This window comes from Patiria miniata, unplaced genomic scaffold (assembly GCF_015706575.1).
Source record: "Patiria miniata isolate m_02_andy unplaced genomic scaffold, ASM1570657v1 HiC_scaffold_2, whole genome shotgun sequence".
Taxonomy (NCBI): Eukaryota; Metazoa; Echinodermata; class Asteroidea; order Valvatida; family Asterinidae; genus Patiria; species Patiria miniata.
In genome coordinates this window covers 1,622,232-1,648,971 of record NW_024037058.1, presented here as the reverse complement: position 1 = coordinate 1,648,971, position 26,740 = coordinate 1,622,232, and the positions used below count along the sequence as shown (strand labels likewise).

At 39.2% G+C, this 26,740-nt stretch overlaps 1 protein-coding gene across 2 annotated transcripts in view; it reads right to left on the bottom strand.

The window, feature by feature from the left end:
- LOC119726981 (oxysterol-binding protein 1-like) overlaps positions 1 to 26,740 on the bottom strand; it is a 51,684-nt gene that overhangs the window by 6,405 nt on the left and 18,539 nt on the right. For both annotated transcript variants that reach the window (XM_038198835.1, XM_038198834.1), the window contains exons 5-11: positions 21,633 to 21,729; positions 15,350 to 15,467; positions 10,065 to 10,211; positions 8,557 to 8,802; positions 6,999 to 7,220; positions 5,730 to 5,825; positions 1,311 to 1,486 (exon numbers count right to left, since the gene is read on the bottom strand). In XM_038198835.1, coding sequence (XP_038054763.1) covers positions 1,311 to 1,486; positions 5,730 to 5,825; positions 6,999 to 7,220; positions 8,557 to 8,802; positions 10,065 to 10,211; positions 15,350 to 15,467; positions 21,633 to 21,729 — 1,102 coding nt within the window. The remainder of the gene's footprint in view (positions 1 to 1,310; positions 1,487 to 5,729; positions 5,826 to 6,998; positions 7,221 to 8,556; positions 8,803 to 10,064; positions 10,212 to 15,349; positions 15,468 to 21,632; positions 21,730 to 26,740) is intronic.

The window sequence follows — 26,740 nt, the reverse complement described above, 5'->3', positions numbered from 1 at the left end:
TATATGCAAAAAATTATCAAATAAGATGAGGATCATTCAGGAAAAGACCATGCGTGGGGCTGAGAGCGATTGAGAAAATCTCGTGGCTCGCCCAGAAAGCTTGGTTGTGTGTGTGACCATGTAGCCGTAGGAGCAGGAGCATGGTTAGATGATGAGGGTGCCGGTGGTAGTAGCCTCTGTGACCGGGCGGGGCTGGTCAAACTACCAAGTGGCCTTTGAGAGTGGAACGCCAAGCCAAGTCGACCCGCAAGCACATGAGTGTCGACCTCTGATTTTGTTGCTGGCATCTGCTCTTGTTGACTACCAAATGAATACAGGATTTGCCAGGGAGATGCAGTGACTCTGACTGGAGAAATGCTCGTCCCGGGGCATTTCCTGCCCATCGTAACTGGGGGAATTGACCAAGTCATAGCGGCAGAAACATCATGCTTGGAGTGTTGATTGGAGGGTGATTTCCCTGAACAGCTTAAGTTTTTGTTTTCTTTTTCATTTTGGCAAAGTCCACCAGTGTTACAAGCACAGTGAATACAGTTTGTATGCGTAAATCCACACGAAAAACCTACCGGTAGGACAAGCCTTTTTATACAGGGCCTTATGAGGGACATGCAGTAGCTGCAGAGGGTGTAGCTTGGGTGCTTTTTATTCAGTGAGGTTTGTGCACTTGTGTGCTGATATCCAACTGTAGGTAAACAGAGGTGAGTTGTTTTCTGTAATGGAAGAGTACATTCTTAACTGAGGACTTAAGGAACGACCATAGAGCTATATTCAATTACTAGAGCACTGACTTATGTACAAAGTGATGCCTGCTGGGTGCATCCATGTTTGTACACAAACCTACGGAAAACTAGAAATTTTGTAGGGCTTTTGTATGGCTATTTGCATATATCTGCATTTGTATTTTATTCAGGTGCATTATTGAAGCCGATATGCCCAAAACCGAAACGCACAATCAGCAAATGAGCATATCATTTTGCTCTACACAAACAGCGCAACGCTTGTGCATATCCACTGCAGATAATTAACCATGCCTTTTCTTAAAAACCGTAATGACACGCTTAAGTTGTTCGCGTATATTCTATACTTTCACGTTGCATTTAGAGTACACTTTCAAACTTCAATCCATCTAAATTTCATTATGTTCTCCCAGCACGCACATGAATTCAAGATGTCTGCGCCCAATACGGCTTCAAAGCGTCTCTGCATGCAAGAATGGGGAGTTAGCGCTCTAGTAATTTAATATAGCTCTATGGGAATGACCCAACTGGTTTTCTAGATTGAAAGAACTGTCAAGTAAAGGGGCTCATACTTACGGAAGAGGGTTTTTCTGCCATAACAGTTTTGGAGGGGCAGTCTGATACAGTGGCTTTGCCCTACTCCCCTTATCCATCGATGTGTGCAGAACCTTTGCATATTCCATCTTTTGGTCCCATGTCCCAGATATGATGTACTTGGCAGCACCCATAGTATCTGTGACCACACCTGTCACCTAGGATTGAGATGATTATTAACTGTGGCTAAAAGATTCATTGTACAAACAATTATAAGGTTGAATATACACAATGCATGCAAAAAGTAAACAAATTCAATATTGTACAAATCAAGTGCTGCTCGTCCTACGTAGTCGTAGATGACCATGGCTTCGTGGTCTAGGGAAGAAAACGGTGGGTCCGGAGGTGGCTAATGAGGCCAATCCGGGCCCGGCAAGTCCTCCCACACGTGGGACACATGTGGGCTGGTGGTGTGTTGGTTAGGGCTGACGGTCTAGCCTTCCGCATGGCCCGCTTCTGCTCCGCTGCTGCACTGCGGTTGGTTTCAGCTGCAAGCGCTCCCTTGGTAAGCATGCTGCGCCAGGTTGGACAGTCGAGGGAAAGGGCTTCCCAGTTCCCTACGTTGAAATTCAATGCTTTGAGGCTTAAGGCTGACAAAATTTCTTTTGTTTTAGTCACTGTGACCTTGACTCTTGACCTTTCGGCCCCAAATGCAAAAGGGTTCTTAGGATTACCAAGAACAATACACAAACCAAATTTGAAGTTCATATGTTAAGTATTTCTCAAGTTATCGCGCTGACAAGATTTGTCCGGACACACACACACACACCCACACCCACCCACGGAAGGACAAGGCGGAAACAGTATGCCCCTTCGGCTTCGCCGCGGGGCATAAAAAACAACATTATTAACCATGTGATGATGTTTTCATATATAACACATCCCTGTCTATGTACTAAAAAGTCTCAACACATCCAAATTGTAGTTCTCTACATGTCCAAGTAGATAGGCCATTAAAAAATGCACCTTCAAGATGATGTCAAACGACCCATAATCACATCATGATAGCATCACTTTTCTACACATATATATACATATATACACATCTTACCATTAAGGTCTTTGTCTATGTTAAGTTTCTTTGGGATATGACTTTGTTTTACAAACAAATGTTTCATATCTAAAGTGCTGGCCAGAATAAAACATGTACAAAGTCTGGCATTCTGGCAGTTGGTATACATACATACATTTACATACATGTACAGGCAGTTAGTTAGGACACTTTTCAGTGATAGCCTTGATTGATCACCCGGCAGGTACCATGTTCTCAGTTGAATGGGGAGTTTGGGTGAGACACGGGACTCCGTGCAGCCTCATGCCAGTGAGTCTTTGTGCGTTCCCCTTGCCACTGCAGCATATAGAGTCATTAATAATAGACCTACTACTGACATACATGTATGTTAGAGTCATTAGTAATACTGAGCTCAGCTCTCCAGACAACTCGTAAACATCCATATTCAAAAGGATTTTTTGACGTCGGCCTTCTCTCCGCAAGTTTTTGAACCTGTGCTGGAAGGCAAACACTGTGAGAAAATCACTATGTGGAGCCAACACCCTGTGCATGATGGGCCTGATTATGACTACATGTACCTCACACAGCACAGGTAGTGACCATTATGCCATTGGATTACTCAAGTGACAATAAGCCCTACTGTATAGTTTACTTGGCACAACATTAAATATAGAGAATATTTGATATATTGGTTATCCCAAAGGCCACAAAGATGACACTTGATTAGCAAAAATAAAGGATAAGTCCCAATTTTCCACGGCTTTCTCTGGAGCATATTGCTCAAACGTTTTAAAAGGAATCTCAGCACTGAGAGTTTGTACAGAAAGTGTTTTTTACACACCGAAACAGCTCTTGTTTTTGTTATTTCTTTTTTTTTTCTTTTTTCCTTCCACTTTTAGTTTGTCATAGGATAACATGTGTTTTCGTTCTACACAGGACTTTGGGACTTTTTCACATCCGATCGACTTAAAACCTGGCACACCCTTAGACCACCATCTGAAGATATATGCCAAATCATGACGTCATCACGTGTCATCCTAAAAGTACATACTTTAAGGCCCTATATCTACAGAACCACAAGTCCGATTTCGTTCAAATTCGGTATGCATGTATTCTGGGACGTGTTATAGACGTCATCATGTGATTTAATATGAATTATTCAATTTGTTGACCTTTTACTAATATCTCATCAACTGAATGTGGTAAATTCAAAATTCTTTTTCTGAAAGGTTTGGTAGACCCCTCTCACACCAATACGTGAAGCCATTTCGTGGCCACTTCGAGGTGTCCGTGGGCGCAAAAGTTTTAAAATCGAAGTAACCACGAAATGGAATCGGATCTCACGGGTTGCCATGAACTAACCACGAATTAAGGACGTGTCGATTCCTTCCATGGGCCGATTCTCATGGATGCTCCACGGATCACCCAAAAAGTTTTTGGATATGTTGAAAAACTGAAACGTGTGCACTTCGGAAATTTATTGCCGAATTGAAAACGTGTTCAATACGGCTTATTCGAAGTACTCTCGTAGTGTTCTCAAGAGTGGGCTGAAGTTACATCGGATTTTACGGCATGGCCCGGATTGATTGTTGGCCTGTTTTACAGCTGTTTTCATTACGCAGTACTCGATGGTACGTCAGAGTGAGCTCCGGATTCCATGAAGTGTCCACGAGTTGGCCACGAAGTGCTAACGGACTATACGTAGTAGTCTCCAGCTGGCGCCGTAGTCACCACTGACACCGTGTAGTAGTCTCGAGCTGGCGCCAAAGTCATCACGGGATGCAATCGGGATGGCCACGAGATGTCGCCGGCGTGCAGTACGTGAATTCCAGGAAACGGACATGAGCACGGGTTGGTCCCGTGGTGTTTCCGAGGTGGCCACGGATTACTCACGAAGTAAAAACAGGTACCACGAAATAAAAATGTACTGGCATTAAAAAAAAAAACAGACAAAAAAACGGCGATCACAGATACTGTTGAAAAAATTGCATTTCTGAAGTGACCTCGCACTGGTCTTGGATTGGTGTGAGAGGGGCACAAGGTCATAGATAGATGCACAAAGTTTCGTAAAATGAGTGACGTCATCATGACGTCATAAAAAACTTGATTTTTTTTATTATTCACATATAAGGGTATGTCTGATCGTTATGAAACTTGGTGGGGAGGTAGGTATTGATAAAAGCATTCAAAATCTGAAGTGACTTCATCAAGACGTCATCATCTGATTTTTTATTAATTTTTAAAATTTTAATATTTTCTTCTAATTAGCAAAAATTACATTAAAAAACGGTCCGATCGACTTCAAACCTGCCACACACTTAGACCACCATCTGAAGATGTATGCTGAATCATGACGTCGTCATGATGTCATCACGTGTCACATGACATCCTCCTCAAATTGCCCTGTTTAAGTCCCTATATCTTACAGAACTGGACGTCCGATTGGGTTCAAACTTAATATGCAGGTATTTGCAGGTATTCTGGGACATGTTATAGACCAAAATTGCAGTGACGTCATGATGAAGTCATCGTGTGATTTTATGTAAATTATTCAATTTTTGACATTTGACTCATATCCCATCAACCAAATGTGGTAAATTCGAAATTCTTTTTGCAAAAGGTTTGTTAGGTTGTAGATAGATAAATTGACAATTTTGAAAAATGTGTGACGTCACCATGACGTCTTGATTTTTTTTTTTTTTTTTACATCGGATCGTCACCTAAACCGAAATGTATAGAATACTCATGTACATGTACATTCTACTTGGGTGAGGCTCCTTTATGGCAGTTATTGCTAAAATGGTCGAAACAACTCAGTGTTTGTCCACAAACACATTTCTAGTTTGTTTTTTAAAGTTTTACATTGGGGAGACCGCCAATTCCAGCAAATGAGCACAAAGCGCATTTCCGATGCTTATTATCTTGAGTCACAAGCACAAGTTGCCACAGAGTTTTATTTCATTACACAGCAAACGATTAACGCCAAGAATAAGCACAAACGGGAGATTTATTTTCACAATAATCTGACAAATTTTGATATTTTTGATATACATACATGTAATTCCTTAATATCGACAATTTTGATATTTCGATATGATTCAAAATTTGCTATCGGCGATATCGATACCAAAATAATATCGAATAATGGAGTACTAAGTATTGATATATTGACAGTGCTTAACCGACATGGTTGCTAACCAAATGCTTTGCCTAGTGCAATGGTGGCTGATGAGCATGGGGAAACCACATGGTCATGTGGTATTTTGACGTCATACATTTAAAACCTATACAGAACTCAGAAAAAAATGAACATAAGGGTGTCCATATGAGGTGCAAATTGGAATAAAAACAAACCACAACATGGCAAGCGATTTTGGTTGAGTAGTTACCTTTCGTGGTGTGTCTCCAGAAAAGTAACTGTATGGCTTATAGTTGATTCTGCAACACTCTTTGGTGGTGTGGTTGACAACTTCACATTCTCCACTCTGTGCAAGACAATTTGACACAGTAAGAGTTAAATAAGAACACATATCTTTTATCTTTCTTTATCATACAAAGGGGCTTCGCTGCTACATCCACCTGTGGGGGGGGGGGTAACTGTTTGGATCTGCACTTCCATGGGATGAATGCATGCACCTAAACACATGCACATCAGCATGTGCATGAACACTGATCACTGAACATAAATGCTTGATAGTATACATGTAGGAGCGAAGCAGTATTGTTATCCATTTCTTTAAATTGGCAATAGTTGACATGGCTCAATTTCAAATGAAACAACTCTGAATGTCTTAAGACTTCATATTGTAACAATGAAATGACTGAAAATACTTCCACTTAAATGTATTGCAACCCATCCAATAAAGTTCACATTTGCACTTAAAGAGAAAAAAATCATTGCATGAAGACTGTAGCACTCGGTTATGCAAACAAATTCACAGAAACTCTTTCCCCCTCAATATATGCATGTGATATTACACCCAAATTTCTCCAAAAGAAATAGATTTCATGAGAACACTTCAAACATGGGTCAGAATGAACTGGAAACCTAGGCTATACCTAAAACCTATGGCATACCCATTCCTTGATGCTCTATCATTTCGTCACCGACACCACAAACTGACACTCACACGCAAGTGGGTGTCACTTTGTGAAAACCATGTAATCACCAATTTTTTTTTTTAGGAACTGACACCCAAGCATGATGCAGCAATACAATATGGAGAAAACATTTTGAAAGGTTTGACATGAATTTAATCCATCAGTGGCGTAGCAAGGTCATTTTGATTTGGGGGTGGGGTTTTAACTTTTTTTGAAAAGGGCACTTGCACATCCGTGCTAAAATGTGGACATGTTTTTTTCTCTTGACACTTGGCCTCCAGAGAATCAAAAAGGGGGGGGGGGGGGTACAATCTATCCATGGGGCCACTGTTAAAAACTGACGAGTACTGTCAGTTTGTGAAAATGAAAAAGAATGGAGTGCGCGCTAGAAGTGCCGCACTGGCCGGGTGTCAGTTTGTAAAAATGAAAATAACCCGGTTCTGTAACATGCGTGTGAGTGCCGTGCACCTGAGTGTTGCTTTGTGGTGTTGGCGACAATTTGACTCTGTTACTGAGGTGTGAATGTGCCACATGCTAAAAGCCATCAATGTACCTACCTGGTCCACCCACAGTTTGCCAACAATGATGTTGTGAACAGTGGAAGTGACTTTCCGATAGGTGTAGTGACTGCCCGTCTGCCGGAATTGTATATGAATGATCCCTTGAGGGAAGACTTGGAGATATTTGCCTCTGAATTTACTGGCAATTGTAATGTCTGTCCAGAGAATCCAGTCTTTAGCTTCCACATGAATGGCAGCAGCTGGAGGGTGATGACTCACCTATAAATATTACACAACAATAGATTACAAACAATACTTCCAATCTCTCTCTGCCCTGTTATGACAGCAAAGTCCCTTAAAAATCAATCATTTCTTGATTGCATCACTCTGTTTTAAAGGTTGCATGTTTGCAAGTCGACAATATATATATTGAAATCGAACTAATCTTTATAATGTAACATATGTGCTCATTGTTTTAATTTGGGGCAACTTAAAGTATGATGGACGAAACAGTAATTACACTAAATTGATTTTGGTGGACAAATTTGAATATTAGAATCGGTAAATTTGAATGATAAATGTTTGAAATAGCCAGTGTTGAAGTCGAGTCACCAAGGTCAAGTCCAAGTCCGATTCCCGAGTCACAAGCCTTAATTCTGAGTCCCCAGTCACAAGCCTTGAGTCCGAGTCACAAGCCTCAAGTCCGAATATCCAAATATTTGGATAGTGATCCCCAAGTGTGACAACTGAAAGTACATCAGCAACGTGTGCACACACAGAAATGTGTAGTCTGCTACCCAACATCAGTGAAAAACAATCCTGTATAATGCAAAGTACCGGTAGTGTCCGCCTAGTTTTTTTCAACAATGCTAATGCATTGTTGAAAATATTGCATCATTGACTATAGCGTGCGTCTGGTGTGCGCCGTAAGCAGACATTTTTTGGCATGACACCGGGCCCTGGTCCTCGTCATGCAGGTGCTAGGCGTGCATGCACGGCCCCTGGATACAACTTTCCGCGGTGCCATGTTTTGTCTATGGAGTAAAAAAGAATGCTACGTTTGTCGCACAAAATAATCCGTACCATTGTTTTTTTCTTTTGATGAAAATACGTGACTCGAGTCACCAAATGTGACTCGAGTTCGACTCCAGTCCGAGTCCTGGACTCGAGTCCTACAACACTACAAATAGCTGGGAAAACCTACATGAAAGGTAACGGACCAAACTTTAAAGATTTCAGTTTTCTCCAACCTGTAAAACCAGCCTGGTACCTGTAGGCTGCAAAATTTTGCCCGACTCCTGCCATAAGTCGCCAAAAAGCTGGAAACAGCAGCAAAGTGTCACATTTAGAATCAGCAAGTGCGTTAATGTGGTTCCACAGGTTTGATTTCATGTAATGGTGTTATACATGTACCACAGGCCATAAGTCAAGATTCCTGTGGAATGTTCCCCAGTTTGCTGTGTATTATTCATACGAGTGAAGATACGAGAAATGCTTACCAATGGTATTTGAAGCAAAGGCTATCATGGCTAAAGTTTGCATATTACATATTACATGCACATGCGTACACATGGAGTCCAAGTTCAAGCTAGTACGGGTGAGAGTTTGGGCTTACCTGTTCACAAAGTGCTCTCCAACCTAAGTCATCTGACCTGTCAAACTCATAGGTCTCCCCTAGTAGCGGATTGAAGGGTTTGGTGTTGCGGACTGCTGTCGATGCATAGGCACCAATGGTGAAACCGGCAACATAGCACATTTCCTCTAATGTAGTCTTACATTCTGCTGCAGTGTTTAGCATTCCAGCATATTCCAAGTCCTCACCCAACCGCTGAATCATGGATAATGGTTCATTAAAATTCACCTGCACATCAGGTAGAAAAAAATACATTGTTATACTGTGTGCTTGAATTTTCATTGGTCTAGAATGGTCGCGTGTCCACAACCTCGTCCCCAGGGCTTACTTTATTTTCAACCTCATTTCCAATAGTAAGCTATGGATAGGAAACTTGTTTTTCCTGTACCCTGATGCGATACCGAACTGGCAAGTAATGGATTTATATCGTGTACTTGGTGTTGTTATTTCAAACGTGCATTACGTGTTTTCATGTTCATTGTAATTATTTCATCCACATCTTCTTAAAAATATTCCTGTCCTTTCCAATTTGCTCATATTAAAAGAAGTGTGTTACTGCATATTGGCTGGATACGATTGTAACATTTTAACTTTGAAAAACAAATTGTGTTTTCGTAACTCGTGCCACTACAAATTGATTGCCTTTTTACCTCAGGCATGGCATGTAAAAACAAACCCTAACGAAAAAGCACAGGCAAGCATCAGACTATTTCTTATTTGCATAGGTATCGTAAATGATCCAATACCAGGGTGAAAGAGCAGGTACTGGTGGGAGCGTACTGCTCTCCAACTCATTCTTAACTTATCTCTTGCTGGGTCTGTCAGTGCAATAAGTCAGGTCCACCAAGAACACACTCATGCGTTTCTAGTCCATGGTCTATGTCAAGACTACGAGACAGGACACCCCTGTTGGTCATCACTTCCACCTTCTAACCATTCCATTTCTGATATGATTTTCAAGGGTGTAGAATTGCTTGGCCATTGCAAGGACTCAGTTCACTTCAGCAGGGGAAAGTGTAGAAAGGCTCTACAACAAGGCCTCAACATCCAGGAAGGGAATGACTAATTTGTTTTCATTTTGTTCTCCATTGTCGTTTGTTACAGATAACCTCTCCTAGCTTAACCTCTTGGTGTTTGTCACCTCCTTTGATGTGCCCACCCGTTCATCTTCACCGTGTGTACCCACTGCCACACTGTTGTGTTCTTGTTGCCTCATGCCCTCCCATCACACCCCACTCTGGTCTGTAGATTGCATACTTTGTAACATGAAACTTGAGGGAGGATTGCATAAATACAACGTCCATCAAAAATTGGGTTTACATGCTAAGGAACATTAGTTAAAGGATTTGTTCAGGTGTTTCAATGTGAAAATATCACATCTTTGGTCCTCTTATTTTCAAACAGTTCCAAGGCAAGGACATCTGCAATGCAGAGTGTACTTGTAGAAGGTGAAATATCATGAAACATGATTTGTAAAGTAGCCCACTCACCGGCACAGGGATCTTGGAGAGTTCCTTCCCAATGCAGTTTTTAATGATACTCCATAAATTCAGGCCAGCAGTTGGTTTGGTTGGGATTGTCTTCCGTCGCACTCGACCAGTCTGGATGGAACTAGGCTTTAGCCAATAGCTGCTGGACTGCAAGTGATACACAGAGAAGCACACATATATGACATAAGCCAGAAATTTCAGACGACAATCAAAATTAGACACAAACTACTTCTTCAACAAAACTCCATGCATTGTATGTGGTCCTCGGTAATATTATGAAAGTTATATGGACATATAGGTTAATATATTGTCTAATTGTTACTGACAGTACATTTCACCCTCAACTGATCAGAAAATCACACGCATTGGTTACTATTTTCTGCTTTCATTTTGTTCAAAGGACCAAGTACATGAATGTTGTTTCAATTTCTGTTTCTTTTCATGAATTTTGACCACTCAAATAATGCACAGTGCATTGCACTGTACAGGCTTTTGAATCACATTCATTATCACTGACTGAGTGATAATTGTGATAATGTATTAGGGCTGTACCATTAGTGCGACTATTTGCCTAGTCGGCAATACCCAATGGTATTGGTAGTCACAACCATCGATTTTCAGATAGTCCACTAGTCAGTGTTTGGCAACTAATGGTGCGCATGTAGCGACTACCACGCTGCGACTACACTCAGTCCTGCACCGAAGTGACTAGTCACAGTGGTGACTGAGTAGGAATCTGCCCCCCCCCCTCAACTCTTTCTGCGATACCCTTGAAAAATAAAAATGTCCCGACCCGAGCTATCTTGACTTTTTAGCCTCGAGTCTTGCGCATCTTTTGATACCAAAAACATGAAATGCGGACCAGGGGTTGCCCCGCAGCGAAAAATTGTCCCCACATACATAGTGTACACAGAGCAGAATTACCATTCGTGCATATAAATAATTAATTAGCCATAATTCCAAAGCCGTTTGACCTATAGTCATGAAATTTCCTATGGCCTGGAGATAAAACTGACCAAATCATGGATGCCATGACCGGTGACGTGAGATACTGCCAGCCCTGCATAATTTTTTGGATTGGTCCGAAATTATGAAAGCCCATGTTCACCGTAGGAACTCTTTTTAATGTTGCAATTTTTCAAAGAGATAGTCAGGCATGCAACTAGGAATTTAGAAAAACAACAAAATTCCAAACCACACAGGACTTTGTGCAGTGTTTTTCAATTTATAATGGCATTCATGAGAAGTAAAAAACGAGAAAATCAGTGGATCCAAGGAAAAGTTGCATCATGCCTTAATAGCTCAATTTTTTTAGAACAAGCCGATACTTATTATCACTGTTTATATAACACCTAACTGGATCCTTGTCACTTGATTGGTGGAATTTAGTCACATGACATTAAATCATTTGTCCCATTTCACTGACAAAATACTACCGTGCAAATTGGTTCCATTACCGTGCATATCGGTTCCATTCGTTTCGCCCCATTGCACGCGCGCCTCGTTAGCAATTGCGGTGCTGTAGTTTGCTGCTACACGTTGAGCGTACACGAAAATATATGTGTTATGCATTATGCATGTATACGTATCGAGTGCAACCTTTGACACGGCCGTGCACGAACAACAACAAAAAACATGGCGGGTTTTGTGCTGGTGATGGACGACGATTTAAGTGAGCTTGTGGACAGTTCTGAAGCTGTTAACACCAAGAAACAAATTCAGTACACTGTCAGCCGATTGGAGGCATATGCAGTTTTTTCTGGGACAACTCTAGCTGCCGTCGAAGCACTGTCAGATGAAGAATTGACAAATTTTTGTCCCGATTTTTCGCTGGATTGAGGAAAGCAGACGGTAGTCTATACGCGAAGAAGTCGATGCACGGGATCAAATACGGAGTACATCGTCATTTCAAAGCCGTGAAAGATGTTGACATATTCAAGCCTGACCAGTTTCATCGGAGCAACGAGACATACAAAGCAATGATGGTAAAATTGAAGAAGGAGGGGAAAGGGCCTGTCAAGCACAAGAATCCAATCAGTCGGGAAGATATGACCAAGATTTTTGCTTCAGATGCCCTTGACATTGCAACACCATCAGGTCTGCAGAATAAAGTTTTCATGGATGTGATGATATATTTTGCTAATTGAGGGCGCGAAAACCTCCGTGACATGAAAGTTGATGACTTTGTGATTGAAACAGATGCACAGAATCTTCGCTACGTCGTGCACTGGGACATGCTCACCAAATCAAGAAGAGAAAATGATGACAAAGGTTATAGTGGGTATATGTACGAGATCCCAGGGTCTTCCAGATATCCGGTCTCTTCATTTCTGACATACAAGGCTCTGTTGAACCCTGCACGGGACTGCTTTTGGCAACGACCTAAAGACAAAGCTCCAGCTGAGGGACCATGGTACTGCAATGCCCCGTTGGGTATCAACACTCTAGGTAACAAGATGAAAACTATTGCTGAGGTAGCTGGTTGTGTCAGGAAATACACTAACCACAGCCTGAGAGCCACAACAGTGCTCGTCCTAGACCATGCTGGTTTCGCAAGCCGTGACATCATGTCTGTTACTGGTCACAAATCAGAATCCTCGCTAAAACACTATGCAACAACTAGTGCTGATAAGAAAAAGGAAATCAGTGCCAAAATCGCTTGCAAAATGATGCAGACAAATGCCCCAAGTCCAAGTAAGCCTACCAGTAGCTGTAGTCCAGCACTGCCTACTGAGCCTGTAGCCCTAGGCCAAACTGAAGATCAGGACGACCCAACACTGGACTCGCTCTTGACACTCTCTCAAGAACAAGTGATTCTACAAGAATCAAACTTCAGCATCCAGAACGCAACATTCTTCAGTGCAGCACTTCCATTTTCATGGACCTGTCACATTCTACAACAAATGATGTGGACATTCATTCCATTTGTATGTGTTTTTTAGTGCTTGGACAGTTCAACCGTTCAACCTGTTATAGACTGTTTTTTCCAACAATTTCGGAGTTGAAATTTGAAAGTGTTTACAATAGTTTGGATTGGAACTTTAAGGCCTACTACCTGTTGGATTCATAATATGTTGTGGATGCCTGGATGGAAACGAAGTCAAATTGAAAAGAAAGTCAAATTAAAGGTAACCCTAAGTACATTGTATTTTGTTTACAAAAATATCAAATGACAAGGATCCAATTAGATGTTATATAAAACAAATAATGAATGTTTTTTTAGGGGCCGTTCACAATTATCAACATTTTCACGAGCGTACAAACCGTATGCTGGGGGGGGGGGGGGGGGGGTTAATGGCCGCCGTACGGTGTTTTTTTTTTTAAATGTCGATATGTTTTCTCCCCGTTAATGCCCGCCTAACGTTTTTTTTTTTTTTTTTTAAAATGTCGATCTGTTTTCTCGCCCGTCGCCACAGCCGACAGCCGCAACCGATGCCGATCGAGCACTTGCCGAGCCGGTCGCGCCCCGCGCCAGGCCCCGCATTGCATCCCATGAACGTATTGTGTACAGCATGTGCGGCATTGTCCTACACACGTACATGAAAATGTACTGTATGTACATGTATAGTCCGTATCCACTGCGTGTTTTTAACGGCCGGTGTCACATGAAAATCCGACTCCTATGAAAATCGGACCCCTTTTTCCCTTTTATTGGTTAATCCCTCGCACGTGACAGGTCACTCTCCCCAAACGATCCTAAAAATAGCATAGTATCGTACTCACGTGTGCGCACTACTACCAATGAGTCCACATTTCATGGAGTCGGATATTCACGCTACACCTGTCGAACAACACCGGCACTAGCAATGGCGGACAATAAATATTCTAGCCGCGCTGTTGACTTGGATCAATTGTTGAAATTCCTCATTCGACAAGGATGTATTGTCCACAAGAATCCGACCAACAAATACATGGAGTTTGTAAATGCTTTTGTGTTTGTGAATGATCAACGCAAACGAGCAGATGTCGTGTGCCGTGAGGGCCAGAGATTGTGGCGGAATGCAGACCGTGAAAAGCTGTTCGACGAAGTCACATGCAAGTGTCTATATATAGACTTGTGTGAAAATAATCAACAGTTTTTTGTACACTTTTAGGGGGGGGGGGGGTCTTGAAAAAGTGTACTCTTTGTACACTTGTGAAAATGTTGATAATTGTGAACGGCCCCTTAATTCGTGCAATGGAAGGAACATTTTCATGAGGTGAAAAATTGACTGTTCCATTCAACTCGGCTACACCTTGTTGAATGGAACAGTCAATTTTCACCTCATGAAAATATTCCTTCCATTGCACTCACAAACATTCATTATTTGTATATTAGAATGGACTTCAACCCGGCCAAAATGGTTGGGACACGGTTGGGTTGCCCTCCCCCAGTCCCTCGCTCATGTTGTCATCTCGCACTTGAGCATAGACCGCGCAATGAGAGACAACATGGGCCGGGGGCCGGAGGCGGATTTCAGTTTTACATGTTTTCCTAAGTGCGGGAATGCCTGTGGGCCGTGTTGTTGGTAAGTACCATATACGGACTGCAGCTGCATTCCGCTGTCACTGAACTGGGTATTTGGGGTTTTTTTTATTGAATGGAAAATCATATTTTATGATCAATTGGGTGGGTGGGTCAAAAAAAGTTCCCCCCCCCAAAAATTGAAACTTTTGAATGGCCCCTAACAAACCATTTTTTTTTTCAGATGTGCTTACAAATGTAGCTCTTAAATTCTATTTAGTTAGTTAAAATCACATGCCAGGTCCCCTCACTGGTTCCCTCCTAAATGTAGGTTATTTAGTTGAGAATTGACTGTTAATCACCACTTTATCAGATACAAAGAAGACATGCCACAATGTAACAGAATGGCATTGCTTTATTCATCAGTTTGGGAGACTATTTGTGCCCTTTATATCAATTTGCCACTTCAGGGTTCTGTAGCAATAAAACAAAGTTTTTCTCCCATTGAAAACTATGAAAATGAATTTAACTGCTGCAAACTGCTCAGAGACTGCAATGACCTGAAATATACATGTACAAATCAAAATAATAAGATGGCCAGCATTTTATTTCTAGTAAAATCTTTGTCAAAGGGCAAAGATTGTGCTAGGATCAAAATGTTAAACCCTCTAATTTTGTGATTCCTTGAATATCAACACATCCTTATCAATAACACTGTTGAAAACTCAAGACCAATTTGTTGTTTCATCAGATATGCAACAAAATCCTAAAAACAACTGAAATCAATTAAAACGTGACAATTGTGTATACCACACATTCAGTGATATTAATTAACACTTACATCTTTATGGCTGTGTTTGTCTTGCATCATGAGATCATCAGTGCTTAATGGTTCCCCTGGCCTACTCTCTCCTTCACTGCTAGCTATACTGTTACCACTTATGTCACTACCAGTCCGGCTGCAAAAGCAAAACATTGCAAACATGACTGCAATCATGAAATATTAAACCAAGCAATCTTGTGACTTAAAGCTATAGTCCATCATTTGCAGCCATCCAAAAAAGTAACTGGCGTATTATTGTTGAAAAACATACTTGGTTGAAAGATAGTTTGTGGACTAAACTCCCTGTGAAATTAATCTTTCTGGCAAGCTATCATTTTGAAGTTATCAACGAAAGAAGGCCTTTCCAGTGCATCTGTAGGAATATTTAAATTAGTAGTTCGTTTTGTCATTCGGTGCAGCGCGTGCAGGCATTGGCACGACGCACAGGCGCGCGCGGTTGCTATAATTCGTCGGATCAGTGCGCGACATCGCGTATAGCTGCAATTCAAAACAATTCAAAACATGATTCAGCAACTTTTGATTTGAAATTGAGATCCTAGAATGCTGTTGTTCTCTGAATTTACAGCTGAAGCTGAGCTGAAATTTCATTAGGTTAGTTGTTCAGTATCCTTCATTAGATTTTGAGCACTTTTGTTGGTTCAAACGAACAAAATGCACAAATTACAAATGATGGACTATATCTTTCAGCTCTGATAATTTGAAAACATAACATAAAATTGAAAATTCCCTCTTACTGAACATGGATGAAAAAAGAAAGGCTTAGACCATGATACATTTGGCTCCAATAGATTTGTGGTGATTGCAGTCCTGTGACTTTGTTTACCTTGTGAAGTTTTCTTGCTATTGTAAACACTCAACTCCTAACTGGACGTATTGCATTTGTTTTTGTGACAACGTTGGGTGATGGGACGTAACACTAGTATTGCGTTGACTTTTTCAGTTCAGTTATGAATGTCAATGTAAAAATTGCAGGAATGATGAATCTTCTATTAATGGATCAGTTTAAGCCATTTTATCATTTGACAAAAACAGAGGAAGGAAAATATTTTTACTTTCAATTGCACAAACGTTTATTTGTGTGTATTGATTAAAATTGAACCTCCAGTTTGATGACATCACAGCATTTGGATACCTATCACCAACAAATCATTTGATTAATTGGCAGGTTAACATAAGTGAAAAGAACTTCAAAAAATATAATATAAGAATATTACAAACACGACATGTTGTAGGAATTGCACCTTATCGCCAGCTTGATGATGTACGAGCATTAGCATGCCTACATGTTTTTGTATAACCAAAAATGTAACTGATATCAATATTTAGGTTATTGTTTTGGTTTGCAGTAACACCATGTGGTAATAAGTACTGCTCAGTGATATTTAGTTCTGAAAAGAACTTGTCCTGCTTATTATCAACTTTCGCTAAGTACTTTTATTTATAATTTAATATTTAGGCTACAATGGTCGCCAATGCGTCTGGAATGAAGGATATATATACAATTTTTATAAAGAAGCAAAAACTGATCAATATTCTGAAACTTTGCAAAATACTTCAGTATTGTGCAAAGAGTGTTCATGTGCAATTTGGTCAAATTTCTTCAGATGATTTTTAAATGTATAAAATTAAACTTTTGTTGTGGTGACAGAGGCTCTATTTTAAGTTATGACACCATCAGGACTTTTTTGTGTTTGAAATTACACTGAAAATTTGCCTGATTTTGCATTATTGTAGCCAAACACTTCCATTTTCAAGTGACATTAATTTGTTGTTGCACTTCTGGTAACCCAGTAAGTAAAGGTCAAGCGGTTTTGTGCCCAGGAATAAAAAGTGTCGCCCCAAAAAATATCTACCATCTCACAAAAAAATATACACTGTACAGCTCAGGAGTTATCTCTCAAAGTATTTTGTCAGGTTTTGGACATTAAATCACTTGTTATTAGATATGTTGTGACATCACGATAACATCACCATGTTTTCCCCATCTTTGGACAAGGATTCATAAGTGCACAAGGGTTCATCTTCATCCTTGATCCGTTTGGAAGAAATTATGTTCTTTTAACGTGGATGCTTCCTTCGGTATTTTGAATTCACCTAACTGTGACCTTCAGTTAGTATAGGTCAAGCGACTTTACCCCTCCAACAAAAACATTTTTCATAAAGGCATGGTCTATCAGATCACAAACAAAGTGTGCACACAATCGCTCATTTTGTAAATGAATTTTGATTGAAACAAATTGATCCCTTTTTGAACTAAAATCACTTGTAATGCAACTTTTTATTTATGTAATCCGATTACGAAATTGTTTAATTTTATTTGGAGTTCTGAAAAGGTACCAGCTTGATGGCTTCATTTGCCCAGTACACAAGAAAATGATGTAACCCTCCCAGGGGCTAAGAGGTGTGTTCCAAGTTGGAATAAAAACCAAATGAAATGAAATGAAAAATGTACTTTGATACAGAATCATGATGTCCCACTTGCATGCACATCTCTGCATCAGGGCTGATGTTCATACCAAGTTGGACATTTATGTGTCGTTTAGTTTGGAAGAAAAGCATAGAGAATTATGGTCAAGAAAAAAATATACATAACACAACAAAGAACGAAGAGAAGACAGATTGAGCCCATCACCAAGGTACAGTGCTCTGTCTTCTCAGGGAACCCATAGTCTGAAATTTTTTACTGTCAAACAAAGATGAATTTTGACATTTGGTCAAAATATATTCTTTAAATATAGTTAAAGTAGCTTCCCCCTTCATAATAACTGTTTGATAATGCACTTTCCTTGACTAAAATATTCCCATTTAAATTTTATTCATTTTAAACTATTAAAAAACAAAGAAATTGCATGTCAAGCATTTCTGGAAATGATGCAACTGTACAAATCACAAAGCAGACTAGGCAAGTCTAGTCAAGCTGGTCCCACACCAGTGTTAGTCAGAGGGCAATTCCACGGTAACGGAAGGACGTTTTCACTCATTAAACAAAATTTCAAATGTGTGTTTCACAGACACTGTTCATAGTTACAGTAAACAAATGTCACAATTGTATTGCTATAATGCTACTTTCATTTTCCACACTTTTGGGGGGCATGAATGCCTCCCGTTTATGAATTATGAATATTAATGAGGTCGGTAACGGAAGGACGGTAAAACGGACAAGGGTTTTCCAACTTACTCGCGTTTTGCGTAAACTCTGTGAATTTTATGGGGCAATTATATTTTAAAGGTAGGAAATGGAATCCCTGAAGCTTTATCTATACTATACCGCCTTTCATTTGACTTTAAGTGTTTCGGTAATATAATTACAACGTTTTAAGCAGATTATAATTTGGTAACGGAAGGACGGTAACGGAAGGACAAAAGGTTTACTCAATTATAGCATGAACAAAATGTGAATTTACACTAATTATACAAGTGAAACAAATTGCTGAAATGTGTAACTGAATGTGAAATCAACAATATGCAGACCTGGCATAAATAATTATACCCAAGAAACTATTGAGATAAAGATAAAAGCCTGCTAATTAATGATAACAAAAGAAAAACGAAAACAACCCAAAACACATAATTCACGAACACAGGACTACTACAGAAATAGACTTCAAACCCATCACCTCAATCCTTAAAAGTTGAAATACACAGTATTTGAACTCTTGAGTATATTGGTTACATGTTCACCAACAACTTTTAATAATAATACCAGTAGGTTCAAAGGTTTACCTAAAGGGTGGGGGGGGGGGGGCGACCAGCCTACATGTACATTTAAGGTAAAAACATCTACCGGTAGAACTGATGGCTTCAGTTAGGTGTTTCTTTTAATTGAACTCTAAAATCAATGTTTGAAATCAAATTACAATGATTTAGAGTAGTAACAATTAATTTTTAAACATCCAAACTGAAATTGTTAACTTGGGCATAATTTGTCAAAGATTGCACCTCACATGTCTTACACATGTAAATTGAATGAAAGTGCCCCAAAGTACCGGTACTTTCTGCCATCTCATTTTTGACTTAATTTGCTTCTGGAATGGCTTCACAGAATTCGTATCTTTCTCTATTGTCCATGAATGCTGATGGCAGCAACTTTATGATTTGATTTTCTGCAACAACTCCATACATGTACAAGTACTGGTACATCGGCATATATGTACATGTACATTGTACATGTTGTACATGCCTGTGCCTTCCTTTGTAATAAACACCTTGCCCTGCTTATCCCGCTTTTGTGAAGGTGGGTCACATGAATGTCCTTTCAATGCTCATTATACATGCATGTATTTGCAGTGATTTTCATTTTTCAAACATGAGCGCAAATGTCGTAACATTTGATAAAAATACGATTTGTCCTTCCGTTACCGTCCTTCCGTTACCAATTTGGTAACGGAAGGACGTGATTTAATTAATTGTAATTAAAAAACGAGAAGTACAGCAATGTCAGTTATAATGTCATATTGAAGGCCTACCTAAACTTGCTTTGCACAATAACTTTCAATGCATTCATACTGCAAGTTTTAAAAATAAATTAAAAATATGTATTTTTTCGGTAACGGAAGGACATTTTCGAAGGCTGAAATATTAGAAGTCACTGAAGCGAAACAAATTACGCAAAATGCTAAAAACAAGTTTTAGTCGGTTTTTCAAGACCAATACATTCTCATGACAGAAACTGATGGCATTAGTACATATTTTTGTGTGTCTATTGGTAGAATACTTTCATATCACTATTAATCACATTTTTAGGCTTAAAACAGGATTATCACATAATCCTATTTTTTGGTACCGAAATGTATAAAAAATAAAATTCCGACTTCAAATCTTGAAAATATAGACTTTTAGCTTTCATTTGATGCCAAATTTGTTTAAGTCACATGTATTTGAATTTTTTGGTGTCATGTCCACTTTGGTGTGGAATTGCCCCAGAGTGCACACAATTCTATTCAACCAATTACTTAGTGGCTATTCACTGCGAGTCTCTTCATGCATCTGGTCCAGAATCCCCTTACTTTCTATAGATACATGTAAACCACTTTTTTACACACACCACGTGTCCCTTTTTATTTCTATGGTTCTCTCTCTTTTTTTTTGCCTTTGATGTAAGGTCAGTCGGTTAAAAATTCTAAAAATCTGAAGGGTCAAACTGTTGCACCCGTATTGATGGCTAAATGAAATGATGCAAAGTGTGTATGGTCTCTAGTTTTGTAAATTGCAATGCGTTAAATTTTGAGTTTATAACTAAAAAAATAACAAAACTATATTTGGTGAGTATTTGACTTATTCACCATGGCTGTAGTGGAAGCCATAATACCAATAAGGGTGTACCATAGACACATACTATGTTGAGAGGCAACAACCTGGTATCTTCTGGCATCCCAATGATTGATACATGCCGTAGTTTGCATAAATTGTCTCGCACAAAGTGTTTTTGTTTCACAAAATAGTAACTGCAATGTTATTGAAACTTTGCACAACCATGTTTGTTCAAATCAGTATGTGCTCAGATGATAAGTCTCATTTCAAGAATAAACATTTTGCATTGCATTCCATTCAGTCTATCGACGAAGCGAATTCAAGGTACCGGCAACAAGGAACGTCACATATTGAAAATTCAATACTAAATTCAAAATTTAGCCAACTATGACGTAAAATGCACTTTGAACCTCATGACTATATTAAATTTTTTAATTTAATTTTTTTTTTTACATAATTTATATGTAAATTTATACAAACTCAAAAGCAGAAAGTCATACAAAATCATAAGGCGGAAAAGCCATACATGTATGTTCTGTTTCAAACAGACATAGACCTCTGGGTTTTGTTCAGTTTGTTAAATTTTGTTTGGTTAATGAGGTTGGCATTTTTTTTATCAATATTTTTGGGTTAATTTTTTGTGTTAATTTATTTTCAATTTGTAATTTTTTTTGTTAATGAGGCTTCATTTTTTTTCTCTTGGGTTGGGAGTCAATAGAGGGTCGTTGGATATGAGAACCACAAAAATACAAAGGATGCCCATATCAAGACAATAGTATATTCGTATAATGTATATTCATATGTTATATTTCATTTAAAATCATAAACGAGAAAGCACTAAATGAAGCAAATACAAGCCTGCTCTGAGCTGAAATATAGGATTTCAAAACTTGGTTTCAGCCAGCACACATGACAGATGAATAAATGGCTTGTTTAAGGTTGTCATGAATTGCGTGGGCACATGCTGACAACAGATGGAGGCAAAGGTCTAGAAGTCCATTTCAGACGAGGCCTGGCCCTAGATACTCACTTGTGACCTTTCACATTTGAAATGAGTTGAACAGATGTAAAATCTTCTGTGGCATCATAAAATTCATTGTCTTCATCATCATCATCTGCATCTGTTCCTGTGAAGGAAAATATTACAATAGTTGCTGAACTGTTCTCTCCATCTTGAGTTTCTAGAGCTTATTTTTAGGCACACATATATAAAACCCTTTACCCCTGCCTGGCCTTTATATTACAGGCTAACACAAACCGTCCAATAATAATTCTGTTAAGCACTGTGACTAGTCAAATTCCATCAACAGAACAACTTCAGGTAACTGGTAGATACAGCTGGCTCAATCATCAATCATTGAAGCAGTAAGCAAAAGAAATTACTTCTGCTTCCGGCTACCCAACCAACCCATTTTTATGGCCTGACTCAACACTTGATGACATGAAGACATCACCATGAACAGACCCCGTTTTAGTACATTGTATACTAAGTTTCACTTCAATTAGACCTGCAGTTCAGGAGATACAAGGCTTCGAATTCTGCACTTTTAATGTGACATCACATGACATGTGATGATGTCGTCATGAAGTCACTTCAATTTTTACTTTTAACATTTCCTTGTCTATGTACATGTACATAGAAAGTTTTGGAGATGTATGGCTTCAAATTATACACCTTAAAGTGAAGTCATATGACATGTGATGACGTCATCAGAGCATGATTTAAATTTTCACCTATAACACATCCCTGTCTACGTAGCTTTTGACCCGACTGCACCCTGTTTATGTACATACGAAATTTCAACCCAATCAGACTTGTACTTCCATAGAAATAGGGCCTCGAAAAATGTACATTTAATGTGACACAGGACTTCACAGACACAGGATGACATCTTTGTGACCTAAACCTTTACAGACCATCTTCGGTTGGTGGTCTGTATTTGTGCGTGCCAAGTTTGGAGTTGATCGGACTTATGAAAGCGCCAAAGTGCAAGATTGGGGTAAAAACGTGTACAAATCCTATGAAGAAGAGTCTGAACAAGAAAAGGAAAAAAAATACAATTGTACTGCAAGTATTGCAATCCCACTGACATGCTGGCAGTATTAATACAGTCAGTTAGTAAGCACACTTTTCAGTTTACAAAATACAGAATGACCTCATTTGACCCCTAGATGACCTTTGACTTGAAAAGTCTCAGGTCATCTGAAGTCCCCCGACCCAAAGATTATTGTCACCAATTTTGGTTGAGATTCAAGTCTGACTTTTCATATGACATCACTAAACAGTTAACCTAACCAAAGTGGAACACATGGACACAGCCTTGTTCCGTCGTTGTGGGACATACACTCATCTGTGCGAGGTGTCCGTTGGGACCGAAATATGCTGTGGGGACAGCAGAGAGTCCCCATAACTTGGTCCTACATGTAATTACTCTAATAAAAACGTTCCCCATAATGCAGTGTCGGCCAGGGCACACACACACACACACAATTATGGTGTCCCAAACCTGCCATCTTGCATCACGCATCTCACGTCAAATGTAATTTGATATGTTTACTTTGATGGCATGCGCGTTTCCAACATTAACACGCTATTTATAGACACAGTGCATTTCCTGTGTGCAATACGGACACTGGCCTACGTCTGGTTTTATGGAGCGCCAAAAGTAGACAACAATATTTTCCTATTCTCTGTTATTGGAATTTTAGGTGTTTAGAAATTGCAACAAGGGTTTAAAAAAAACCCTCAATTTTCTGCTACCGTAGCTATCAAAAAGGCTCAATTTCAAACATTTAACCCCAAAAGGGGAAAATTTTCAAGTGCACATTGTTTCTTTCATGGGATCAAGAGACTACACGTTTAAAAGTCGCTCAAGCAAATTTTCTCGTAACGTTGTTCACAATATTTCAGGAAACTGCCAATCAGGAGGAAATATTGAGACGCAACGACGTACAGTTTACCGGTAGATGGGTAACCCAATAGAAATGCCCGTAGCAGGTGTGGGTGGGAGGCGTGAGCGGAATCTGAGCCGGAAACTCGCAAAGATTATCATTATTAGTATTTTGGTTTATTGAAACACTGCTTACGCCAAATTTAACAAAATGTTTAGCGTCCCCGCCCGCTTCCTTCCTGGAGGCCGTCTCCTTTTTTTAACCAATAATTTTGGTGTTATTTTTTTTTTTTGCTAAAAGCAATGGGACTGGGTATTGTATACATGCTAATGTCAATCGGGTGTGTTATCAATATTTTTTAGTGTCAAAATGATTGTATTGTATTTTGTGTCTGCATGTGTTCTTGCCTGAGAAATAATATAGGAAACAAATGAAACTAGAGGTTGTAGGAACAACCACACGGTGTTGGGCCATTCTTGATGTTGATGTTGATTGTTGACGTTGACGTTGATTGTTGATTGTTGATGTTAATATTGATTGTTGATTGTTGATGTAGATGTTGAGGGTTGAGGGTTGAAAAATAGCGTGTGTACAGAGGATAGTTAAAAAGAGTCAGGTGACGATCTGCACGCGCGTATGCTGCTGTACTGTAAACCTATCAAGTACAATCGATACAAAACCCATTAAATAGCTCATATCTCTAAAAGTAAAGGTCGCACACCATTGGCGCAATACAAAATATTGCTCGCCATACCCTCTTTACCCTAATGCGCATGTTTTTAGAAAAAAAGCGCCCAATTTAAAAGAAAGCACCCAATAGGGCGCTTTTGCTAGCCCAATTTTTGAGTATCATATGACGTCATCAGAAGTCAAAAATGTGCTTGCTTTTAAAAAGTTGTCATATAAACGTGTACAAAACACTGGTAAACACTTTAAATACATTGGTCCATCAAACAGCCTTGACATGTAGCTCAATAGTTAACATACAACAGTCGTAAAACCAGACACTCAAGAAGCAAGCACGGGGAATTCCCTTTTGTACGCAATCATCGCCCTTTGCTGTACACACAATGTACGTGGCATTAAATGAGCGTTTTAAGGCGTCGGCATGTTCAACTTCAAATTTCAAGGGAGCTGCAGGGCATCTTCTAGTTAACATATTGTAACAAAACCTTGAAAAGTTTTAGACCTATTATTAAAGTGCCATTTAAAGCACAAAACTTGATTATATCTCTGACGGTTGATTTTTTAGCAATTTTCAAAGGAAAAGAGGTCTTTTCATTGTAACATCCGGTCTGATGACGTAATCAATTTTTTTTATGCGCACAAGGTCTTATCTGCATTAAGGTGATCATTACCGCAAGTTTCACCACAGACATCAACTGAAAATGCATTGTGGACATTTTTTAACCTGCCGCTAGAGGGCGCTCGAACACTTCATGGCGTCATTGATCATTTTTTTGGAAAGGTCAACCCACCCACAGACTAAAATCGTTGAAAGCAAGTTCATATCTTTTTCCACTTTCAAATTATTAGGCACTTCCGGTTTCGACCGGAAGGAAGGGTCACGTGATTTGACACGCACAAGATAAATTGAAGGTCATGTCTAATCATGTCGATTCCCGCAAAACTCAAGTTGCGGTCTCTGACGGTTGATTTTATATTGAATTTGAAAGATTAAATTTATTATATTTTGAAGTGACGTCACGTGACCCATGATGACGTCATGATGACGTAATCTTCAGTGGGTTGTGCATTCATGTATTGACAATTGAAGTTTATATCACTTTCCATGTTGACAAACAGTTCCGGAGAAGAATGTGCTGAGGAGAATAATAACAACAACTAGAGGTTGTAGGAACAACCACACGGTGTTGGGCCATGGATTACCGCAAGTTTTGCCACACACATCAACTCAAAATGCATGTTTAAATCCATGTTTGACTTTTTCAACATGCCGCCAGAGGGCGCTCTAACATTTGATGACGTCACCTGTAAAATGTTTGTACAGTACTGCCTAGGCAGACACTCACATCGTTGAAAGCAAGTTCGCATCTTCTGCCAATTAAAAATAATAAGGCACTTCCGGTTTTGAACGGAAGGAAGGGTCACGTGATTTTGCACTTAATACCAAAAATGAAGACCTTGCAATATTGTATCGATTGCCATAAAAAACAAAATCAAATCTGTAGCAGTTGATTTTAAATTGATTTTCAAAGATGAAATCTAGAAATCTTTGATTGCTTGTAATATGATACTTGATGATGTCATTGTGACGTTATTACCAGAAAGTTCAAGAGCTATTTCAACTGTGCTATATATAGCCAAATCTTGATTATATCTATCACGGTTGATTTTTTAGCAATTTTTGAAGGTTTAAAGGTCTTTCTATTGTAACTTCCGATCTGATGATGTAATCAATTTTTTTCGCGCATAGGTCTTGTCTGCATTAAGGTCATCATGTACATTAATTTTGAAGCGAATACCGCAAACTTTGCCACAGACATCAAGTGAAAATGCGTTTTTGACGTTTTTTAACCTGTCGCTAGAGGGCGCTCCAACTCTTCATGGCGTCACCCATTATTTTTTTTTGAAAGGTCAATCCAGGCAGACACCAACATCATTGAAAGCAAGTTCATATCTTTTTCCACTTTCAAATTATTAGGCACTTCCGGTTTCAACCGGAAGAAAGGGTCATGTGATTTGACGCGCACAGGATAAAAGGAAGAGCATGTATTATCATGTCGATTCCCGCAAAATTCAAGTTCCGGTCTCTTACGGTTGATTTTATATTGAATTCCAAAGATTACATTTATTATATTTTGAAGTGACGTTACGTGACCTATGATGACATCATGATGACGTAATTACAAAAAAATACATCTGCAGTGGATTGGGCATTTAGGTATTGACAAATGAAGTTCATATATGTTTCCATTTTTCCAAACAGTTCTTGATTTTGCACTTAATACCAAAAATGAAGACCTTGCAATATTGTATCAATTGCCATAAAAAACAAAATCAAATCTGTAGCAGTTGATTCTAAATTGATTTTCAAAGATTAAATCTAGAAATCTTTGATTGCTTGTAATATGATACTTGATGACGTCATTGTGACGTAATTCATGTAATTACCTGAAAGTTCAAGAGCTATGTTAACTGTGCTATATATATAGCCAAACCTTGATTATATCTATCACGGTATATTTGTTAGCAATTTTTTAAGGTTTAAAGGTCTTTTAATTG